The sequence below is a fragment of the Kogia breviceps genome, chromosome 15 (genome assembly GCF_026419965.1).
Source record: "Kogia breviceps isolate mKogBre1 chromosome 15, mKogBre1 haplotype 1, whole genome shotgun sequence".
Taxonomy (NCBI): Eukaryota; Metazoa; Chordata; class Mammalia; order Artiodactyla; family Physeteridae; genus Kogia; species Kogia breviceps.
In genome coordinates, this window is record NC_081324.1 from 89,416,565 (window position 1) to 89,439,949 (window position 23,385).

The 23,385-nt window shown below is 55.6% G+C and overlaps 2 protein-coding genes across 10 annotated transcripts in view; one reads left to right on the forward strand and one right to left on the reverse strand.

The window, feature by feature from the left end:
* FBRSL1 (fibrosin like 1) overlaps positions 1-2,915 on the forward strand; it is an 84,710-nt gene extending 81,795 nt beyond the window's left edge. For all 9 annotated transcript variants that reach the window (XM_059039686.2, XM_067014293.1, XM_067014289.1 and 6 more), the window contains one exon: positions 806-2,915. In XM_059039686.2, the coding sequence (XP_058895669.1) occupies positions 806-1,640 (835 nt within the window). In that variant the 3' untranslated portion in view covers positions 1,641-2,915. The remainder of the gene's footprint in view (positions 1-805) is intronic.
* Positions 2,916-10,594: 7,679 nt separating this feature from the next.
* LRCOL1 (leucine rich colipase like 1) lies at positions 10,595-17,418 on the reverse strand. The gene is made up of 6 exons (XM_067014906.1): positions 17,293-17,418; positions 13,771-13,870; positions 12,412-12,537; positions 12,221-12,343; positions 11,670-11,834; positions 10,595-11,395 (listed from the first exon to the last, which is right to left on the reverse strand). The coding sequence occupies exons 2-6, from the start codon at positions 13,858-13,860 to the stop codon at positions 11,393-11,395; spliced, it is 507 nt and encodes a 168-aa protein (XP_066871007.1). The 5' UTR covers positions 13,861-13,870; positions 17,293-17,418; the 3' UTR covers positions 10,595-11,392.
* Positions 17,419-23,385: the final 5,967 nt, after the last annotated feature.

Genomic DNA, 23,385 nt, shown 5'->3' on the forward strand with positions numbered 1-23,385 from the left:
AGGGTGCCAGGGAGCAGCCCAGGGCCTGCCCTCCTGCTACAGCCACAGCACTGTCACCACAGCGGGTCAGGAGCCCGGGGAGTTGCAGGTCCCCCACGGGGACCTCAGGGTCGAGCAGCTGGGGCTCAAGTAGAGTGATGGTGGCCGGGTGCAGCACTGAGGGTTGGGCAGGGGGACCTGGTGACCCCCAAGGGGGAAAGGAGCCTCGGATCTGACCCACTCAAGCCCAGCTGCCCTCTCAGCCCCTCACCTAGGTGGGGGCCATACCCACCGTGCTCCTGGCTCAGGGCAAAGGACTGTAAAAAGTACAGGGTGGCGCCCCGGCTGAGAACCAGGCTGCGACGGGGCAGGTGGAACTGTGGTGGCCACAGCCAGCCCGCGCACTGCCCACGAGAAAGGACCTGCAGGACCCTGTCCCTGCAGCGGACCTGGGGCCTGGGTGGAACCGCCCTAAGTTCCTCACTGAAGGACTTGTCCTGGCTCAGGGCTCAGGGGCCAGGCTCCCCGCGGAGCCCTCTGCGGTTCTGCTTTGAAGTCGGTCTCCATGGTGCTTGTGGAGGGGAGACAGGGGTGGGGTAAACCCTCGTGGGGATGTGGGTTGTGGTCGCCGCGTGTTGACGGGGTGCCACCAGCAGTGATGCCACGGGAGCCCGGGGTGCTAAGCGGACCCCACACGCACGCACTCAAGGACCCTGAGGTCACTACGGTGGGCTGTGGCCGCGCCGCGTTGAGGTGGGAGCGTGGTGACGGGAGGTCGCTGCAGGGTGTCCCTCTAGGCTCAGGGCGGCTGTCTTATCGCTCCCAGGGACCTCCTGGAGAAGACGCGCCTGCCGAGCCGGACCTCGCCCGCGGCCGCCGTGGGCCACCCGGGCAGCGGCCTCCTGCTCCGCGGCCAGGGCGAGCCGGGCCGGCCCGGGCTTCCTGCCGAGCGCGAGGCCGAGCCCCGCGTCAAGGAGAGCCACTCCCCGGCCCGGGAGGACAGCGCCAAGCCCAGCAAGGCGGCCCTGGGGGACGGCCTGCGCCTGGCGGGCCTCCTGGGCCGTGAGTCGGCGAAGCCGCTCGAGGCGGCGGCCGAGCGGCTCCAGAACGACGTGAAGGTCAAGGAGGAGCGCGGGGAGGAGGGCGACGCGCCCCCGCAGCCCGGCCCGGGCCCCGCGGGCCGCGAGCGCCCAGCTTTCGCCTGGGAGCCGACGCGGGAGGCCTACCGCGGCCCGGAGCCGCTCCGCCGCGCCCCGCTCGCCCCGGGCCCTGCCGCCCTCCTCGAGCCGCCCGAGCGCCCCTACCGCGACCGCGAGCCGCACGACTACAGCCCCGAGCGCTTGCGGGAGGCGCGCCGCGACGAGCTGGAGCGCGCCCGGGCCGCGCACCTCGATGGTGCGGCGCTGCTGGGCGCCCTGCACTACCCGCGCCTCGCGCCCGCCGCCGCCGCGCTGCACAACGGGCTCCTGGCGCGGACCCCGCCGGCCGCCGCCGCCGCCGCCGCCTCGCTCGGCGCGCCGCCCCCGCTGGTGGCCGCAGCCGGGCCCTCCACGCCCCCCGGGCCGCCGCGGAGCAGGACTACGCCGCTCGGGGCCCGCGCGCCCGGCGAGGCCCGCGACTTTTCCCCGTCGCGCAACCCCCAGGAGGTGGAGGCGCGGTAGTGGCCGCGGGGCCGCGCCCGCTGCGTGTGCGGAGGCCCCTCCACGGACCGACGCACTGCTGTCGACTAACCCAGACGTCTGTTTCTAGAACTGAAGCACAGTTCCATCGGCCCCGGGGCGATGCTCGCTCCTCCACTCGCAGCCTGCACAGTCGGGGCTGTCATACACAGCTTTTCGGGGGGTGATCTGTTGTTTTCCGAGCTGGAGATGAGGCTACTGGAAAAAAATTCAAGTTTGTACCTTTTTTCCCACAGGTGAGAAGCGTTTTTAATAGATTTGTATTTTTTTCAACTTCGTGCTCTTTAGACATTTAAATGAAACAAAAAAGAGACTTTTGCTTTTCAACTTTTAGTTTGCTTTTACGATTTAACGGCCTCAGAGCCCCAGGGGTTTTTTTTTGTCTTATTTATGGAGAAGAAAACGGTCATTTTGTCCAGCGCACTGTGAGGTCCCCACTCAGGCCCGGCCCTGGCCTCCCTTGGTACTTGGAACCGAAGTTACAGATATATATTAAGAGAATTAATAATGTACAAAAGTTTATTTGCCTTATTATGCAGAAGTGTAGAAGGGTTTCTTTTTCGGTTTGTTTTTTTTTTAAAAAAAAACACAAACTGTAAATAGTCTGTTAATATAAATATATGATGTTATTAAATTCTTAACCTAGGTAGACTTTATAAAAACGGTTTCTAGAAACTCCTCTGGTTATCTGTTTAACGTGGTCACAACCACCCCACCCCCACCCCCGCTGTCAGTTGGCAATGCCCTCAGACGTTTAACTGCAGCCCGTCCTTCAACTATGCAAGCGCTCAGGGCGGCCGGGCCGCCGGGGGGACCACGGAGCGGCCCTGGGACGTGTGTGCACCTTGTGCTGACTGTGCAGTGTCCTCGGGACCCACCCCAGACGAGTAGGGTTTGGGAGGTGAAAAGGCTAAAGGCACAAAAGAAATAACTTCTCTCTCTTCTCACGGAGGACATCAGCAGGCGTTTGTCTCATGTTTTCCCACCGGCCGAGGCCTTGGCATGATTTCCTTTTGGTTTCAGTCTTACTCTCATAACCCCGTGAACGTCGCCATGCCCTGTCGTCCGCGCACCTCGTTTCCTGGCATCCACACCTGTGTCCTCGGCGTTTGAGCCTTGGTCCGGCCATCTGTAGCTGTTTGCTTTGTTCGGTTCTGTATCTTCAACCCCGTGTTTCCACTGTAGACTCCGGTTATTTTAAACATTCTGTTCTCACGTCAACCAATGAAGGTAAATACAGCCTTGATTTTGGATGGACAGGTGGTTGAGTGTTTTGTGGGGCTTTGTGACAGCGGGGGGTCGCGCACCCACCCTCAGTTGCTTCCCGCACCCTGGCTGCTACCACCACCAGGGCTGCCCGGTGGAGCGCCGTCCTCGAAGTCGCCAGCCTCACCTCGCCCCGCTCCCCCACACCGTCCCATTCCCCCTGGGCCGTTCACGCTCCTCCCTCTGACCTTTGCCTGGCACCTCCAGCTTGGCCTTCAACTTTGCGTTGGTCACGTGGTCCCCAGCCTGTCACCTGCCACATCGCCCCTGTACGGAACTTGTCCGCTGCGTTGGTCTTCTCTGTGCACAGGCTGTCGGGGTGCACGTCCTGGGTGGGGCAGGCCTTGCCCCCCGCTGCCACAGCAGAGCAGGTGGCGGCTGTTGGAGAAGGGAGAGCTCAGGAAGGAGGGGAGCAGGGGCACAGCTGGCTGCCTCCACCCGCTGGAGGAGAAGGGCAAGGGGCCGCCTGCCCCGTAGTGGGGACCACGGCTACTTGAGCACTGGGCCCTTACCCCTGCCCTGGCCGTGGTTTAGAAATGGGGCCCTGGCACTGTACCTCAAGTGGACTGGCCTCCTTGGGTCAGCAGCCAGGGCCTAAGCGGGGCCTCTGAGCCCATGACGGTCCCCATGGAGATTTGGGGGTGCCCTTCATCTCCAGGGACAAGCTCCTGGTCACGGTTGCACCCTGGAGCACCAGCCAGGGGCTTCTCCAAAGGGGTTGGTTCCCGGGGACCAGCCCCACCAGGCCGCAGTGCCTTCCTCTTGCACATCTTGCTTTTCCCCGGTCTCAGTTGTAGCTTGCACAGCACAGCTTCAGGAGCGCCCGTCACCGACAGACTGGGGAGGCTCATGGCCACGCCCACCCTGGGCCACTCCGACCAGTGGCCTGGGCTACACCCCTCCCCACAGCAGGGTCCCTGCGGAGCAGACAAAAGCAGAGGCCCAGCGGCCGGCACCCGGGACTCTGGGACCCCACCCATGGGTGTAGTTGCAGGGTGGGTGCAATTCAGGGTCTGCCCTTGACCAAGACCACTTGGGAGTCCAAGGATATCACGTGAAGGAATAAAATATTTGAGTTAAAGCCAAAGGACACAGTCTGCATTGAACCATAGGGACCAGGGGAGTAGGCCTGTGCTGCTTGCCTTTTCCCAGACAAGGGCCCCTAGCAGCGTGTCACCTGAAGGGTAGTGTTGGTATCTTCCCTGGGGCAGGCCATCCTTTTCAAGGGATCGTGCTCTCTAATGGAGTGTCGTCCAGAAGGCGTGATTTTTGATGGAGCAAAATCAATAATGGAATTCTGCCCCCTGGGGAGCGCCCTCCGAGCTGGCACATCACCCAGCAACGACCGGAGTCTACGAAAGTGGCCCATAGGGGCCGTTGTCTGTCAGGCAGCACCAACGTCCAGGGACCCACAGTCCGTGCTGGAGTGCCACCCCCTAGGAAGCATCTGTGAAGTTAAATGATCGTCAAATAAAGTGTTTCAATAAAAGGGTTAAAAGATAGAATTTATAGTTTATAAAATCCCCAGAAGGTAAAACAAAAAGACAGTGAGTTGAAAATGTGAAAAAAGGTGAACGACCTAGACGGCCTTTCCAGGATGTCCGTCATCCAGCTAATAGAATTGGGGGGTGGGGGGGTGGGGAAGAAAGCTAAGTGCGGTGGGACATTTTAAAGAAGCGATTTTAAAACATCCTGGCCAAATACCAGTCAAGAAAAAGACGTATCAGACACGCAAGGATTCAGATGTACATTCATTCCCTGCGTCTCTTCTTTGCAAGCCACTGGAGGGAATATTCCAGGAGAACAAGGGTGTAAACCAAGTGAAAGAGAAAGAGAGGGGCCCAGGAGGACGCCCTCCTGACCCAGGAAGGAGAGGGGAGGCCTTGGGGGAGGCTGTGAGCACAAAGTTTGCTGCTGTTCTTGCAGACAGTTTCTCTCTGTGAACTTTAGGGTTAGCTTGTCAAATTTTGTTAGTTTCTTCCTGTCGCTTTGATACTGGGATAGCATTGGATTTATAGAAGAATTTGGGAGGAATTGACACTTTTACAATGTTGATCCTTCCCGATCCATCACAGGACTCTCGCTAATGTATTTGTTTCCTTTCCTGTCTCTTGGTAAAGGTTTTAATTCTCTTCAGCTGCCTCGCAGCTTCTCGTGTGTACGCCGAGGTGTTGCATGCTTTTCGTAAAGCTGCGTGTCGTGCTGGTCATTACGACAGTGCAGAGTAGCTCCTGGTTTGCGTGTCTGCCGTGGGACTCTCTCCCTTCCTGTGGCATCGGGGCTGCTTGCCGAGCAGCCCCAGCCTCCAGGTGCACAGGAGGGCCGTACCACGGGACCCCGTGGGTGGACGGAGCTGTGGGACTCGCCCTGGTCACTGTCACCCGCGGAAGGGCATAAGCTGCTTCTGAGCAGGGGCGCTGGATCGCTGGTGTGGCGTCCCCCAGGCCTCAGCAACCAGGATTGTTCCCCACGAGTGGGGCTCGCGGTGGGAAAGCACAGAGTGGAGCCCTGAGACGTGGGGCTGTTCATCAAGGCAACACGACCGGACCTCTCCCGACCGAGGTGCTGACAAAACCTCCTACCAGCTCCAACGGCCTTTCTCTTGGTTCTCTTACCTTCCAGGTTGACTGGGAGGTCGTCTTCAGGTAAGAACAGTCTGGCTGTCCTCCAGCATCTTCTCGCCGTCCCCTCGTGCCTCCCCGGGGCTGGCACTTACATGCTGTACTTATATAGTGGGTAGTTTGAAGTTCAGTCACAGGTTTTCGTCTTTGTTAGCTCCCTTTTTAATTTTTAAATCAGACACAGGTGTTTAATATCTATTAGCTGGCCGTGGGGGTTTTCTCCTAGAGTCGGATAACATCACACATCTCACAAACAGCTGCCCTGACACTGAACCGCCTTTGTGCTTACGCACTCAAGTTCTTGTGAAACGGCCAAGTCTGACCAAGCAAACCCCGTGCTCTCCTGCATGACCATCGCGGCCTTGAGCCAGACACTCAATTTTAAAATGGTTTTGTAAGTTGCACACTTGACAGCTTTAACCCAACAGGTTTTTTTTTTTTTTTTTTTTTGGCTGCGTTGGGTCTTTGTTGTGGTGCGTGGGCTTCTCATTGTGGTGGCTTCTCTTGTTGTGGAGCACAGGCTCTAGGCCCCCCCGGGCTTCAGTAGTTGTGGCGTGGGGGCTCATAGTTGTGGCTTGTGGGCTCAGTAGTTGTGGCGCACGGGCTTAGTTGCTCTGCAGCATGTGGGATCTTCCCAGACCAGGGCTCGAACCCGTGTCCCCTCCATTGGCAGGCAGATTCTTAACCACTGCGCCACCAGGGAAGTCCCTCAACAGCTCTTTGGTGACCAAATTTTATTCTGCTTCTCTGAGTCCTGAGGGGGGAGTTGAGACTTAGTTTCCTGTGCCTTCGTGGCTGTTTAACGCGTTGCCTGGCAACCTTGCCGACATCTTTCTGAGGATGTCGCGTTCATCTGTGACCACGTCTGTGCCCCCAAAGAGGTCCCGGCGAGCCTGCCCCCGGCCAGGCAGGGGCACTGACCGTTCCTGATTTTAGGGGGTAACCAGTCTCTTCAGCATTACTACCTGGGACAGTTTGGGCAGTTTTTATCTTCCTGGGACTGGGTCTGCTCTCTGAGGAATGTGGGCGCATCAAGCGAATGGGTCCACACAGCACGCTTCTTACAGTTTTAAAAACTGCCTTTCCTCTGAGATTCTGTTGCCTTTCACGTTCCTCGGGCTCACCGGCGTCTCCTCTTTTCGTCCGTCAGACTCTCAGAGGTTTGTCTATTCTATTCTATTTTGCAAAAAACCAAACCTCACGCCCGCAGGACGCAGCGCCACTGCCCTCCTGCCCCCCAGCAAACCTCCCAGCACTCGGGGCTCCCTGCCCGCGGGTCCTGCAGGGCCCACGCCGCCCCGAGGCGCCAGCCGCCAGCGTTCGCCTCTCGCCGCATCGGTACCACAAAGCGCCCGCTTTCTCTCCAGCCACGTTACCGAAGCCACAAAGTGCTTCCAGCCCCCTTGGCCCTCGGCCCCCAGCACCGCGGCAAAGTCCCCGCGGCCGCCCAGCCACCAGGCCTCAGGGACAGGGCCGTGAGCGGGGCCACCACCATCGAGTGACCCCCGTGAGCCCCGGTGGAAAGTGGCCCTCGGATCACCTATCGCCAGCTCCCTTGCAGACCCCCTCCTCCCGGTCTGCCCGGCCCTGGACCCGAGGTGGATCCCGGGGTCCCTCCTCCGAGGAGCCCTCGGTCTGCCCTCAAATCAGGGCCACCCAGGATGGCGAGGAGGCCAGCGGGGGTACCCGGAGGACCTTCAAGGGGGCAGATGAGAAGCCCACCCGGGGCCCCTCCGTGAACCGCCGCTTCCTCTCCCTCCCTTCCCAGGGCCTGGGGCCCGGCAGCTCTTGCCACCCGTCTACGGTGTTTCTAGCACGACTTGGAGGGGGTCACGGGCTGAACTGTGTCCCCCAGATTCACAGGTTGAAGCCCGGACCCCGGGACCTCGGGCTGTGACTGTGCGTGGAGACGGGGCCTTTAAACGGGTGACTGAGGTAGAACGAGTTCATTAGGGTGGGGCCCAATATCCCACAGGACGGGCGTCCTGAGAACAGACACGGGGGGACCACGTGGGGACACGGGGAGGACGCGGCGCCCACGCCGCCCCGAGGCTCTGTCAGTCGTGCGCGCGGGGCAGCTCACGCCCCGGACACCGAGGGGACCAGGCTCTCCCGGAGGGGCAGGAGCGGGGGCTCCGGCCGATCCCCGCGGAGGGACACCCCCCCCCCCACCGCCAGGAGTCCCCTCGCGTGCGGCGCTCGCCGGTAACCTGCGCGAGGCCGGCAGCCAGCGGGCAGACTGTTTTCCTGCTGCGAAGGGGAAACGCGGGGTGTGTCCGCGTCCGCGGAGGAGCGCGCCGCTGGGGCTCCCGGGCCGGGCGGGCTGCCGGCCCCAGCGCCCCCTGGCGGCCGCGGGCGGAACTTCCCTTGTGCCCGCGGGGCGCCGGCGGGTGGGGCCGCTGTGGGTGCGTCAGAGCGCAGAACAGGCAAGACGCCCGCGCGGCGGGCCCCGCGCCCCAGGAGCTGAGGCAGCGTGAAGCAGGCGGGGCGTCCGCAGCCTCGGAAGGCCCCGCACCTGAGGACACACGGAGGGGCCGGCCCTAGGGTGGCCGGGGCGCCGCGGAGAACCCGGCGTCTGGGTACCGGCTCGGCTGCGGGCGCCGCGTGGCTCTGCGGGCCGACCCCGGAGGCCCTGCGGCGCGAGAGCGGCTCCCGGAGAGGGAGGGGTCGGTGGGCAGGACCTCAGGGAACGAGGCGGGGACAAGGTCGGACACTGCTGGCCGTGCAGGGGACCGTGCGCCACAGCGAAGGTCCCGCCTCTACCCCAGAGTCTCCAGAATATTCTGAGCTCAGGAGAGCGATCCTTCTGGTTTTGCGGGGTTTATTTCTTTATTGTTGGCCTTGCCGGGAGCGGGGCCCGGTGGGCGGGATCTTAGTTCCCCAACCGGGGATCGAGCCCGTGCCCCCTGCAGGGGAAGTGCCGAGTCCTGACCACTGGACGGCCGGGGAAGTCCTGTTTTGTTGTTTTTAAAGAACGAGCTGCAGTCACTCTGGGACCCACTTCCCGCCCACGCGGATGGCCAGGACCAAGAAGACAGACCATAAGCAGTGTTATCCGGGGTGTGGGCAGCTTGGGAGCCTCGCAAAGCCCCCGTGGGAGTGTGACAGGGTGCGGGCGCTTTGGAGAGCAATCTGGCAGTTTCCTAAAAGGTGAGACGTGGAGTAACTGTATGAGCCAGAGTCCCACTCCTGATACAGGCCCAGAGGATTAAAAACCTGTGTCCGCAGAGAACGTGTATGGGAATGTGCACAGCAGCTTTACTCAGAAGAGTAAAAAATGGAAAGAACCCGACTGTCCCTCCACCGATGCTGGTAAACAGCACGTAGTCGCAGCCACTCGGTGGAATGTTATTCAGCCACAGAAAGGGGCAAAGTTCTGCCTCACTTGACAACGTGGATGGGCCTTGAGAGGATCGTGATCCGTGAAGGAAGCCACAGCGGCCGCGGATCGTGTGGGCCCGTCTCCGTGGAGCGTCCAGAGCAGGCAAATCCGCAGAGACAGAAAGTGGGCTCGTGGTGGCCTGTGGGGCAGAGGGTGCAGTGGCGGACGCTGGACGGAGCCCGAAGGCCTGCCTGGCCTCCTGCAGACTCGCCCGCCCAGAGGACCCTGGGGGGAGGAGGCCGCCCTGCAGTGAACCTCGACCCACAACCCACGGGCGACCCCGTCCCCGCAGGGCTGGTCCAAGCGTCCTCTCCTTGCCCACCTCCCCGAGAGCCCTGCATGCCAGGCGGCCAGCGGCGGCGGGGGGGGCCTCAGCTCGGGGTGGCTGCCTGTTTCCCCGCGTCCGTCCTGCTTCCCAGCCGCACAAGCTCAGACACACCAGCGCCCCCAGGGCTCCACCAGATTCGTTTCGCGTGGGGCACACGAGCGACAGTAAAGCCTCCTCCAGTCGGGCGAGCCGTGAGGAAAGCCACAGACTGACGCAGCCCTCACAACCGGGGCCTCGCCTCTCGTCGCCCCCGGAAGCCTGCTGCGGCCAGTCCTGCCGCCCCAGCCTGCAGCCGCTCAGCTGTCTGGGCCCAGCTGGGTCTCCTCTGCAGAATCGCGGGGATGGGGCCTCGCGGGCGTGGCCTCTGAGGCCGCGCCTCCTGGGCGCTGGGAGGCACCACGTGTGTCCGCTCACGCAGCAGCGTTAGGAGCAGGTCGCTGTGCGCACAGGTGTTCAGCGCACCTGGTGAGTGTGTGCGCGCGCCCCCCACCCCCACCTCCCCGCTGCTCGCAAGGCCGCCCGCGTTCCGTCCGCCGCGGGTGCCCCAGGCTCTGCAGCCTGGCAGCCCTTGGTCCGTCTAATCACAGGCTGGACCTCAACCTGCTCTGCGTTTCGCTCGAGGTTAACGATGGTGAATGAGCTTTCTTGTGCGTCTGTGCTGTCTGTATATTGTCTTGGTGAAATGTCTGTTCAAATTTTTAGTCTTGTTTTTAATTGGGTTGGGTTTTTAAAAATTTTATTTTATTTATTTTTGGGTGCGTTGGGTCTTCATTGCTGCGCACGGGCTTTTTCTAGTTGAGGTGAGCGGGGGTTACTCTTCGTTGCGGTGCGCGGGCTTCTCATTGCGGTGGCTTCTCCTGTTGCGGAGCACGGGCTCTAGGCGTGTGGGCTCAGTAGTTGTGGCACGCGGGCTCGGTAGTTGTGGCTCACAGGCCTAGTTGCTCCGCGGCATGTGGGATCTTCCCGGACCAGGGCTTGAACCTGTGTCCCCCGAATTGGCAGGCGGATTCTTAACACCTGCGCCACCAGGGAAGTCCCTTAATTGGGTTGTTTTCACTTAAGTTTTGAGAGTTTTTTGTATAGTCTGCATCCGAGTCCTTTGTCAGATGTGTCATTTCTTCTCATCTGTGGCTTGTCTTTTCATTCTCTTAACAGTGTCTATCACAGAACAAAAGTTTTTATGAAATCCAATTTATCCAATTTTCCTGTTATGTGTGGTGTTTGGTCATGACTAAGACCTCCTTGTTTCATCCAAGGTCATGAAAATATTCTCTTTTTCTTCTAAATACTTTACAGTTTTATGTTTTACATTTAAATCTATTCTTTTTTTTTTCTTTTAAACTATACTTTGTGTCTTACCTGGCTCATTCTCATTATTAGTGTGGGAGCAATGGCTTCTCATGACTTACTCTGCAAGTGCTGTCATAGCCATCTCCAGCCCAGGAGGAGAAGGGGAGGAGGAGAGGGAGGAGAATTTTTTTTAACAGAGCCCAGAAAAGCAGCCTGGTGTCTGCAGGATGGGTGCTGGGCACAGAGGAAGGTGACAGTTAAATTTCTGGCGCTCTGGGCGCAGAAGAGCCGGCTCTGGTGTTTGCCCCGAGAAGCCACCAGAAGGAACAGTTTCTAGATCAGCCAGGACTTCTGCTCCAGGGGAAGGTGGGGGACCTGGGGGCTGAGGGCGCAGGAGGAGGGACCAGTGGGAGGCCCCCTCCCCTCACGGGTCTTTAGCGGGCTCCAGTGTCCTCACTGCGCCATCCACAAGGTCAGGGGAGCCTCTCCGGTTGGAACGGCCAACCGATGACTTTGACCTGCAGTGGCCAGTCACCTGTGTGCGCCTGCGGGGGAGGGACGTGCCTGCACCTGCCCTTTCCTCTGGGGAGACTTGGTCTCCGGTTAAGGGGGCTCCTTAGGATGGCGCTGAGCTGAGACCCGGTGTCTCCACGTCCACAGAAACACCCACTCAGTCGGGAGGTTTACTGAGGTTCCAGTAGGTGCCAGCCGGATGCGGGTGGTCTCAGGAGTTCACGGCCAGACATCCAATAACACCCACAGGTTTTCATCATCCCAGGAGCAGCAGCCTGAATGCACGCGGGGCTCAGGGTCCAGGGAGGTCTCCGGGGCCCAGGCCGGGTCCAGGTCACTAGAAGACACGCAGAATTAGGAAACGCACAGGGAGACGCAGCCTGCGAGGCAGGAGGAGTTGGCCTTCGGGCCAGCTGGGTGGTAAGGGCCACGCTGTCCTCAGGACCGACAGTCAGCACCTCTGGGTGAGGCCGCCGGTGGAGCGGCCTGGTTGTCCCCGACACCCTCGGGACACCCATGGCCTCACCGTCGTGGCACCCGTGCATCCACCGCCGCTCCGGGTGCTGATGGGCCCGGCGGGCGTGCTTCTCAGCCTCGAGGCTCAGACACACCTTTACCGTCAGATTGAGGTCACGGGTGCCGGCGTCCGAGCTCGGGCACCAGAGCGTCGTCTCCCAGCCGCTCGCCGTGACCCTCCGGTCACTGTGCCCCGCGCCATCCTCCGTGGTGTCTTCAGGTCCTGCGTCCTGGGGGGCCGCCTCACCGAGCTCCTTCCTCTGGGGAAGGCGATGGGGGGAGGAGGTGGAGGAGGAGGCCCCTGAGACAGTCCTTCCCTTCGTCCAGCCCCGCAGGAGTCGGCCCCGGTGCTGCCACGCCCCGTGGGTCCCCCCCGCCGCTGTGCTTGGCCCTTCACCAGGCGTCCAGCGCCGTGTCCTGCTGCCACCCTGACGGACCTGAGAACCCGCCACCCGTGACCCTTGTCCTTTTCTGACGCCTCATCCGGGCTGTGCCTCGGGAAACGGGAACGGAGGCCGATCTGCAGAGGCAGTTGGCAGCCTCTGCTGGGAGGGGACACACCACTTCCAGGTCACTGCCCGCCCGCCCTCAGGCCAGTCGCTGGAGTTAGCCCCACAGGCAGACTGGACCCGGTTCCAGGACTCACCCAGGGCAGGCACTGGGCCAGGACGCCGCTCCGGGGGACGCAGCGGTGGGGGCCGAGCGCGTGCAGCTGGATGCAGCACTTACTGCGGCACTCGCTGTGGTCCGTGCAGTAGTTCCCGTTGGGCTGGGGACAGCGGTCAGAGGTCAGAGCCAGCAGGCGCCCCCCTCCGGCCCCGCGGCCCTTGGCCTCACCTTGCGCCACGGCACGCACTGCAGGAAGATGGTCTTGGCCGTGCAGAACGTCTGCAGCCCGTAGCCGCTGGTGACACAGCAGCCGCTCCGGCACTCCGTGTGGTCCAGGCAGGTGCGCCCGTTCGGCTGCGGGAGAAGGAGACCCGGTCCCTTCTGCCAGGCCCCCGGCCCTCCTTCCCAGGGTCCGCCCTCCCCGGCCCCTTGCCCCTCGCCAGCCCGGGCAGGGCACACCTTCTGCCAGGACAGGCACTGCTGGAAGACGGCCTGGGGGCTGCAGAACTTCTGGGGACTCAGGCTGTTGGTGATGCAGCAGCCGCTCTGGCACTCTGAGTGCTCCTGCCGAGTCAAGGGCCGCCTGCCTGTGCCCGCCACAGCTCCGTGTCCCCCCACACCCTGCCAACTTAGCTCGCCCGCCTCACACTGTTCTGGAACATCCACAGACCGCAGGGGTCCAGAAGACGGAGAGCCAGGGGAGGGAGGCAGAGGGTAAACTGGGGCACAAGGACGGAAGAGGTGGCTGTGCAGCCGAGCGGCAGGCAGGGAGGGGTGCCACGAATGAAGCTTCCAGGCCCCTCCCCGCGCTCTCACGTTTCACAGGTGAGACGCTGCGGCTCAGAGAGGGTGGGTGACTTGCCCGGGATCACAGAGCCAACAGGGAGTTGGACTGAAGCCTGGGCCTGCCGCCCACCCTCCACTCGGCTCTCAGAAATCTCCTTCACAAACTCAAAGTTACTGAAGGTCCCAAAGAGCCCTTGTTGTGCGTTTACTGTCCTGGGTAAGTCACTTCAGCTCTCGAGGGCTGAGAATAAAGCCGTCTGGGCTCAGTGTCGGGGCGGCCCAGCGGGTGAGACCCGAGGACGGAGGAGGAGCAGCTTCTGAGCCGCCCAGAGACAGAGCAGACAGGAGGGCCCCAGGGAGGGGGCCACACGGCGCGGAGTCCCCCCTGCTGCACCCTGTGCAGGGGCCACCGCGGAGCAGGCAGGCCGAGGGGATAAGAGAGGTGACACACAGCTCCCAGGACAGGCAGATGGCGTTGTCTCTGCTGTCACACCACGATGCACGCGAGCTGATTACTGTAACCCCGGCACCCGCTGCCCCCCACCCCGGGCCCGCCCCCTGCCATTCCACCCCGTGTGCGCCGGGTCCCTGGAGCAGCTTCTGGCCCAGGTAGCAGGGGCCCCTGGACTTGGGACTTGGCGATGGGCGGGCCTGGGCGTGAGTCAGGAGCCAGCCGTCCTGGGGGCCTGAGAGCCTTGGGAGACGGCTGTGCTCGCAGGCTGGGCGCGGGAAGGGGCACGGAGCACAGAGCCGGGGCAGGAAAGCGGGTCAGGCGCCGGGGAGCCCGGGCGCGCAGCTTACCTTGTGGGACTCTGGCGGGTGCTTCCCCGGCGTCGTCACCAGGGTCGCGGGCAGCAACCAGAGCAGCAGCAGACGCCCAGCGCGGGCCATCGCTCGTGGCCTGTTGGCCCCAGAGGGTGTGGAGTCCCTGCCCGCAGGGCTCCTGCCCCTCCCCTTCCCAGTCTTTCTCCATCCAGATGGATTTGGGGTTTTTTGGCGGTACAAGGGCCTCTCACTGCTGCGGCCTCTCCCATTGTGGAGCACAGGCTCCGGACGCGCAGGCTCAGCGGCCACGGCTCAAGGGCCCAGCCGCTCCGCGGCACGTGGGATCCTCCCGGACCGGGGCACGAACCCGCGTCCCCTGCATTGGCAGGTGGACTCTCAACCGCTGTGCCACCAGGGAAGCCCCCAGATGGATTTTTAAACATGAAAAGACATTGTTTTCTTAGAGGGTTTTTTTTTCTTAGAGGGGCTTTGTTTACAAGATTGGGCAGGAAGTGCAGAGAGTTCCCATACGTGCCCCTGCCCCGCCTCCGTTTTCCGTATCTTAGTCACTGTCATGCATTTGCTGCAATCCATCAAGCGATTTTGATACATTATTATAAACCAAAGCCCACCGTTTCATGAGGGTTCGGTCTTGGTGTTGTACATGCGATGGGTTTGGACACATGTATGAAGCGTACCTATGCTTGAGAATCATACGGGGTCGTTTCACTGCCCAGAAACTCCTCTGTGCTCTGCCTGTTCATCCCCCAGCCCTGGCGCCGCCCACCCCAACCCCGATCCCTTCGCACCCCCATGGCTGTGCCTTTTCCAGGCCGTCCCAGGTTGCAGTTGTGTCGCCTTTCAGGTGGCTTTTCCCACTTCCTAGTACGCACCTGAGGGCCCTCCGTGTCACTTTAGGGCTTGGTAGCAAATTTCTCTTTATCACTGAGTGGAAAATATATTTTCAACAGCTTTCCTCTGGGGAACGATCGAGCCCTTTATTGGTTTAGACAAGAGCGTCTCCGAGGTTAGTGCGCCCAGAATCTCTCCTCGCTTCTCTTTTGGGCCCACCTTGGCAGCGGTCCCCTCTGGTCTCCAGCTCTGGACCCTGCGATGTGACAGGACGAGTGTCCTCAGGGCCCACGGCCCTCACCCTCAGACTGTCCCAGGTCACTCTATTTGTTGCGGGGCATGTGGGGAGACCGCCGGGCCTTTCTGGGCCCTAGTTCCCCTCCCTGTGAAGTGAGGGGTGGGCCCCCTTTGAACTGTCGGTTTTCAGATGATTCTGTGAAGCATGGGGTCATCTGCCTCGCAAAGCACCGTGGAAATCTGCTTTGTAAACTCCTGCAACTGTTCAGGAGCACACCACACCCTCAGCTTCCCAGTCCTCGGCTGGCTGCCCGTGCTGGGAATTCGGGAATTCAGAGCCTTCCGGAGAACAGAGCTGGGTGGAGCACAGACAGGGAGGGGGCTTGGCCTGGGGGTGGTGGCCCCCCAACCCGCCCGACTGGGACAGATTCTCCGACCAGGAAAGTTGTCGTGGGCAGGGGCCTGGTGGGGCAGCGGTGTTGGGTACCTGGGGGCGGGCGGGCAGGGGACTGGTCTGTCTCCTGCTCATTGCACCTCACGCAGAGAACCTGATCCAAACAACCAGGGCTGGTATTTGCTCCAGAGCCATTCCTGTCTGTCAGCACAGACTCTTTTGGCCCCATGCAAATATCCAGAAATTACCCTGTGCCTTCAGTAAGGACAGAATTGAGCAACACAGAACATCTCAGAGTGGCTTCGTTTATACTTTTGTTAATGAAAATGGCAAGTCACAGGACACATCACTTCTCTGAGTTTTGGTTTTCTGTCATTGTAGATTTAAATGTATCTACAATAAACCATAGCTCATGAGCCACAAAAGCAGTGCTAAAGCATTTCATCCAGAAGTTTTGCTGTTTCAAAAGAGACACAATAGCATGAACTCAGAGCCCTATTTGGATCTGCACATGCCGAAAAGTGATAAAGATGCAGAGAAAAGAGAGCAGAGGATGCAGGTCTTAGTGACAACAATACCATTTCTCTTTTAAATTTTACCTTTGAAAAAGCACCTCAAAGTCTATTTCAACGTGTATACAACAACAGTGTTTTAAACTTTTCCCCTCAAAAAAAAAGCACCTGGCTTCCCTGGTGGCACAGTGTTTGAGAGCCCGCCTGCCGATGCAGGGACACGGGTTCGTGCCCCGGTCCGGGAAGATCCCACATGCCGCGGAGCGGCTGGGCCCGTGAGCCGTGGCCACTGAGCCTGAGCGTCCGGAGCCTGTGCTCCGCAAAGGGAGAGGCCGCAACAGTGAGAGGCCCGCGTACCGCAAAAAAAAAAAAACAGGAAAAAAATATTTTCTGGTCTCAAACCTTTTCTTAGGCCCTTGAAAAGTTCGCAGACCCAGTTTACGCAATTGGGTACGATGTGCCTGATGAATCAAACAGCCCACAAGGCACGGGAACACTGTACTCCCTGGAGAAAGTCCAGTTCATGGAAGGTCACAGCCCACCTGTGCTCACAGCCCACCTGTGCTCACAGCCCATCACTCACAACAGCCGAGGGGGGAGCAGCCCGAGGGTCCATCGATGGATGATGGACAAACAAAATGTCCACACAATAGAATATTATTCTCCTTGAAAAGGAAGGACCCTCTGGCACCTGCTACAGCACAGAAGAACCTGGAGGACATGATGCTCAGTGAAACAAGCCAGACACCAAAGGGCAGATTCTGTGTGGTTGGTTCCACTATGTGACCCTCCCTGGAGGAGTCAAATCCACAGAGACGAGAAGCAGGATGCTGGTTTCCAGGGTCTGGGAGTGGGTGTTATTTTATGGGGACAGAGTTTCCGTTTGGGAAGATGAAAGAGTCCTGGAGATGAGGGTGGTGAAGGTTGCACAACAGTGAAAATGCGCTTAATGCCCCTGAGCTGTACACCTAAAAAATGGTTAAGGTGGTAAATTCTGTATTGTACACATTTTACCAGAATTAAACTCAGGGCCCTGGAGGCATAGCTGGTCCTAAGCTTGAAGAACAACGCATTCGCAGCCCCTGGTTATTCTGAAATATCCTTCTATGTATAGAATCTCTTTTCTTGGATATTTGTTTATAAGTCTCTCGGCTCAGGCATCTTTCCACAGTTTTGCCTTCCAACATCAACTCAGGTGTGATTCCACAGTGTCTCAATCTGACACCTAAAAGCCCGATGCCAAATCTTGCCAAAAACGTTACACATCCTGATGAATTAGATTATACAACCACAGGTGCCATATTTAGAGCATAAACCCCTCGTGTTGGTCCTATACCCACCCGGTCTCATTTATTCTCCGAGCGGGGCGGCCGGCTGAGCCTCTGGTGCCCACGAGGAAAGGTGACCCAAAGGTACAGCCCTGACGAGCGCTCGCGTGCAGGCCGCCCAGCACCCTCACACGCAGAAGAATAAGACGTGCCAGCAAACGTGTGAGAGCGGACATTCCCTGCAGAAGAACGCCCTCTGGTAGCTGATAATGGCTTAAATCCTCAGCGGCCCTACCTTTGAATCTTGGGTCCCACCGGCTCCTCTGTGTAGGAACGAGGCTGGCCGGGCTGTGGCTTCCGGAAAAGACTCGCAGACCTCAAACAGAGACTCACACAGGAGCCAGGCTCCAGGGAGCCTGGGGCAAAGCTGCCGCGATTCGCCGAGCAGCTCCCGGCCGCGCCTCTGTTCCCGCCTCCACGCTCTCGAGAAGGCTCCTCCCTCCTCAGGAGAGACCGACGCACAGGACGGCCGGCAGGACGCTGGCCCACGTGGGAACCCCAGGAACTAGCCGCGGCTCCCCCGGGTCCGCCGGCCCCGACTCAGGACCAGCCCCGACCCATCCCGGGGGACGCGCCCCTGCCGGTCGGCCGCGCTGCCCTCCCCTCCAGCAGCGCTCAGGGCCCCTGGAGCCGACCTCTTGCGCTCTCAGGGTCTCCACCCGCCTGCCTGGGGGCCTGCTGATTTCCAGCCCTGTTGGTTCTCATGGGGGTGGTCTGAACACGGTGTTCATTCAGTTACATTTCCTGACATTTATTATTGACGACAAGCCAGGCTCTGCGGAAGAAGACTGCATGTCCCCAGCCACCTTATCACCTAGGAGGGGGTTCTTGGCCTCGTGTGCGAAGTGGACCTGTCGACAGATTACGTAACGTGTGGAAGACGCCTCTAGGGGAGCAGTGGAGACGCTGGGAGGGAGGACCGGGGTTCCCTAAGCGGGGATCCCCAGGTGGTGAGATGCAGGACAGAGGTCCAGGCAGAGGAGGGGGTGGGCCTGGGAGTTGGGGACGGATGGGAGGGTTGGGCCTGGAGAGCTGGCACAAGAAGCTTCACAGGACCAGAGGGTGTCTCAGAAATCTCTGGGCACCATGCAGGACAGGACAAGAGGCTGGCACTGCTGGACCACCGCAGTGGGTGCTGCCTGGGTGTGGGGGGCGAGGGCACCAGGGACCCAGGGCGACTCTGGGCTCTGAGGACGGGGGTGTGAAGGGCTCAGTTCCACACAGCATTTCAGGGGTCCGCCACTGCCTAGCGGGCCCCGAAAACTCAGTGGCCCAAAGGGCAATTTGTGACTGCCTCTCGGGTCCTGTGGGCTGACCGGGCTCAGCAGGGTGGTTCTCGCTTGGACTCACACAGCAAAGGGCAGTCAGAGGGCACCGGGCTGGCGAAGTGACCTGAAGCCGCAACTTCTCTGCCCACTTGTCCACGGTGGCTGGATGGCAGGGGCGTCTCCCCAACGTGGCTGCCTCACAGCACTGAGTCCCGAGGGACCAGCCCAGGAGCCAGCATCACCCCAGGGACGCCTGGGTCAGTGTGGGAGGAGGAGTGACCAGAGCCATGGCTGAACCCAGGAGTGGACACGAACCCCCCAGGAGCAGACATGAACCCCCAAGGAGCGGACACCAGCCTCCCCAAGAGCAGACACGAACCTCCCCAGGAGTGGACACGACACCCCAGGAGCGGACACGAACCTCCCCAGGAGTGGACATGACCCCCAGGGAGATGGCAGAGGGTGAGGAGGGGCAGCTGGTGACAGGACAAGAGGCTTGCGAATAACTCGAATAACTTGCTTTTTTCACTTGTAAAATGCCTTTTTAAGTAAAAAAAGAAAAAAACCAGTCCTCCTAAAACTAATTTCTTTAACTTATTGTTTTAACCATTTTTTAAATTGAAGTATAGTTGATTTACAATGTTGTGTTTGTTTCTGGTGTACAGCAGTGATTCAATTTTATATATATATATGAACTTCCCTGGCAGTTCAGTGGTTAAGATTCCATGCTTCCACTGCAGGGGGCACAGGTTCAATCTGTGGTCAGGGAACTAAGATCCCACATGCGGTGCCCCGTGGCCAAAAAAATTATATATATGTATATATTCTTTTTTAGATTATTTTCCATTATAGATTATTACAAGATATTGAATATAGTTCCCTGTGCTATACGGTAGGACCTTGTTGTTTACCTGTTTTATATATAGTAGTGTGTATCTGTTAATCCCAAACTCCTAACTTATCCCTCCCCCACTTTCCCCTTTAGTAACCATAAGTTTGTTCTCTATGTCTGTGAGTCTATTTCTGTTTTGTAAATAAGTTCATTTGTATCATTTTTTTAGATTCCACATATAAGTGATATCACATATTTGTCTTTCTCTGTCTGACTTACTTCACTTAGTATGATAATCTCTAGGTCCATCCATGTTGCTGCAAATGGCATTATTTTATTCTTTTTATGGCTGAGTAATATTCCATTGTATATATGTACCATCTTCTTTATCCATTCGTCTGTTGATGGACACAGGTTGCTTCCATGTCTTGGCTATTGTAAATAGTGCTGCAATGAACATAATCTTTTCGAATTATGGTTTACTCTGGATACATGCCCAGGAGTGGGATTGCTGGATCATATGGTAGCTCTATTTTTAGTTTTTTAAGGAACCTCCATAGTGTCCTCGATAGTGGTTGTACCAATTTACATTCCCACCAACAGTGTAGGAGGGTTCTCTTTTCTCCACACCCTCTCCAGCATTTATTGTTTGTAGCCTTTTTGATGATGGCCATTCTGACTGGTGTGAGGTGATATCCCACTGTAGTTTTGATTTGCATTTCTCTAATAATTAGTGATGTTGAGCATCTCTTCATGTGCCTGTTGGCCATCTGTATGTCTTCTTTGGAGAAATGTCTATTTATGTCTTCTGCCCATTTTTTGATTGGGTTATTTGTTTTGATATTGAGCTGTATGAGATGTTTGTATATTTTGGAGATTAATCCCTTGTCAACTGCATCATTTGCAAATACTTTCTCCCATTCTGCAGATTGTCTTTTCATTTTGTTTATGGTTTCCTTTGCTGTGCAAAAGCTTTTAAGTTTAATTAGATCCCATTTGTTTATTTTTGCTTTTATTTCCATTACTCTAGGAGATGGATCCAAAAAGATCTTGCTGTGATTTATGTCAAAGAGTGACCTGCCTATGTCTTCCTCTAGGAGTTTTATAATATCCAGTCTTACATCTAAGTCTTTAATCCATTTTGAGTTTATTTTTGTTTATGGTGTTAGAGAATATTCTAATTTCATTCTTTTACATGTAGCTCTCCAGTTTTCCCAGCACCACTATTGAAGAGAATGTCTTTTCTCCATTGTATATTTTTGCCTCCTTTGTCATAGATTAATTGGCCATAAGTGTGTGGGTTTTTTATTTCTGGGCTCTCTATTCTGTTCTGTTGATCTATGTGTCTGTTTTTGTGCCAGTACCATACTGTTTTGATTACTGTAGCTTTGCAGTATAGTGTGAAGTCAGGGAGCCGGATTTCTCCAGCTCTGTTCTTCTTTCTCTAGATTGCTTTGGCTGTTTGGGGTCTTTCATGTTTCCATACAAACTTTAAAATTTTTTTTGTTTTAGTTCTGTGAAAAATGCCATTGGTAATCTGATAGAGATTGCATTGAATCTATAGATTGCCTTGGGTAGTATAGTCATTTTGACAATATTGATTCTTCCAATCCAAGAACATGGTATATCTTTCTATCTGTGTCATCTTTGATTTCTTTCATCAGCATCTTATAGTTTTTAGAGTGCAGGTCTGTGTCTCCTTAGATAGGTTTATTCCTAAGTATTTTATTCTCTTTGATGTGATGGTAAATTGGGATTGTTTCCTTAATTTCCCTTTCTGATATTTCATTGTTCGTCTGTAGAAATGCAACAGATTTGTGTGTATTAATTTTTTATCCTGCAACTTTACTGAATTCATTGATGAGCTCTAGTAGTTTTCTAGTAACATCTTTAGGATTTTCTATGTATAATGTCATGTCATCTGCAGTGACATTTTTACTTCTTCTTTTCCAGTTTGGAACCCTTTTATTTCTTTTTCTTCTCTTACTGCTACGTCTTGGACTTCCAAAACTGCATTGAATAAAACTGGTGAGAGTGGGCATCCTTGTCTTGTTCCTGATCTTAGAGGAAATGCTTTCAACTTTTCACCATTGATGTTAGCTATGGGCTTGTCATATATGGCCTTTATTATGTTGAAGTATGTTCCCTCTGTGCCCACTTTCTGAAGAGTTTTGTCATAAATGGATGTTGAATTTTATGATATTTATAGCGATTTCCATCTGACAGCAGCAGAATACACGTTCTTCTCAAGAGCACATGCAACATTCTCCAGGATAGACCACATGCTGCGCCACAAAGCAAGCCTTGGTAAATTTAAGAAAACTGAAATCATGTCAAGCATCTTTTCTGACCACAATGCTATGTGGCTAGAAATCAACTAAAAGATTAAAAATTGCAAAAAACACAAACATGTGTCCAGGCTAAACAATATGCTACTAAACAACAAATGGCTCACTGAAGAAATCAAAGAGGAAATCAAAAAATATCTAGACAAATGAAAATGAAAACACAATGATCCACAGCCTATGGGATGCAGCAAAAGCAGTTCTAAGAGGGACGTTTACAGCAATACAAGCTTACCCTAGGAAACAAGAAAAATCTCAAACAACTAACCTTACATCTAAAGCAACTAGAGAAAGAAGAAGAAACAAAACCCAAATTTAGTAGAAGGAAAGAAATCATAAAGATCAGAGCAGAAATAAATGAAATAGAGACTAAAAAAAAATAGAAAAGATCAATGAAACTAAAAACTGGTTCTTTGAAAAGATAAACAAAACTGATAAATCTTGCAAATAGAGATTATCATACTAAGTGAAGTAAGTCAGAAAGAGAAAGAAATACCATGTAATATCACTTATTTGTGGAATCTGAAATATGACACAAATGAACTTATCTGTGAAACAAAAAACAGACTCACGGACATAGGGAACAGACTGGTGGTTGTCAAGGGGGAGGAGGGGGTGGGGGAAGGATGGAGTGGGAGACTGGGGTTAGCAGATGTAAGCTTTTATATATAGAATGAATAAACAACAAGGTCCTACTGTATAGCACAGGGAACTATATTCAATATCCTATGATAAACCATAATGGAAAAGAATATTATATAAAATGTATATAAATAGCTGAATTAAATTCTTTATGTAATAAAAAAACTAATACTTTGGATGTATTAGGTTAAATAAAACATATCAAAATGGAAAAAAAATGATAAAACTTTAGGCAAACTCATCAAGAAAAAAAGGGAGAGGGTCCAAATCAATAAAATCAGAGATGAAAAAGGAGAAATTACAACCAACACCACAGAAATACAAAGGATCATAAGAGCAACTATATACCAATAAAATGGACAACCTGGAAGAAATGGACAAATTCTTAGAAAGGTACAATCTTTCAAGACTGAACCAGGAAGAAATGGAAACTATAAACAGACCAATTACCAGTACTGAAATTGAATCAGTATTTTTGGCCATGCCACGTGGCTTGCAGGATCTTGGTTCCCTGACCAGGGATTGAACCTGGGCCCATGGCAGTGAAAACGTGGAGTCCCAACCACTGGACCACCAGGGAATTCCCTGAGTCACTAATTAAAAAACTCCCAAGGAACAAATGTCCAGAACCAGATGGATTCACAGGTGAATTGTACCAAACGTTTAGAGAAGAGTTAACATCTATCCTTCTGAAACTATTCCAAAAAAATTGCAGAGGAAGGAACAGTTTCAAACTCATTCTATGAGGCCACCATCACCCTGATACCAAAATCAGATGAAGATATCACAAAAAAAGCAAATTACAGGCCAGTATCACTGATGAACACAGATGCAAAAATCCTTAACAAAATACTAGCAAACTGACTCCAATAATACATTAAAAGGATCATACACCATGATCAAGTGGGATTTATCCCAGTGATGCAAGGGTTTTTCAATATCGGCAAATCAATCAGTATGATACACCACATTATCATACTGAGGAATAAAAACAATATGATCATCTCAAAAGATGCAGAAAAAAGCTTTTGATAAAATTCTTTAACTTACTTAAATATGTTTATGCAAATTGTAGATTTTAACTGACACCTTAACTGTCGCCACTGACTCTGTGGTTGGGGCCACGCTTGTTTTCTCCCAGCCTGAAGTTTGCATTAGGACTTTTCACTTAATTTTCCTTCCAGGACGCTTCGAGAGAACTCACCTAAACCTCACAATGAGCGTTTGGGGTCCAGACACAG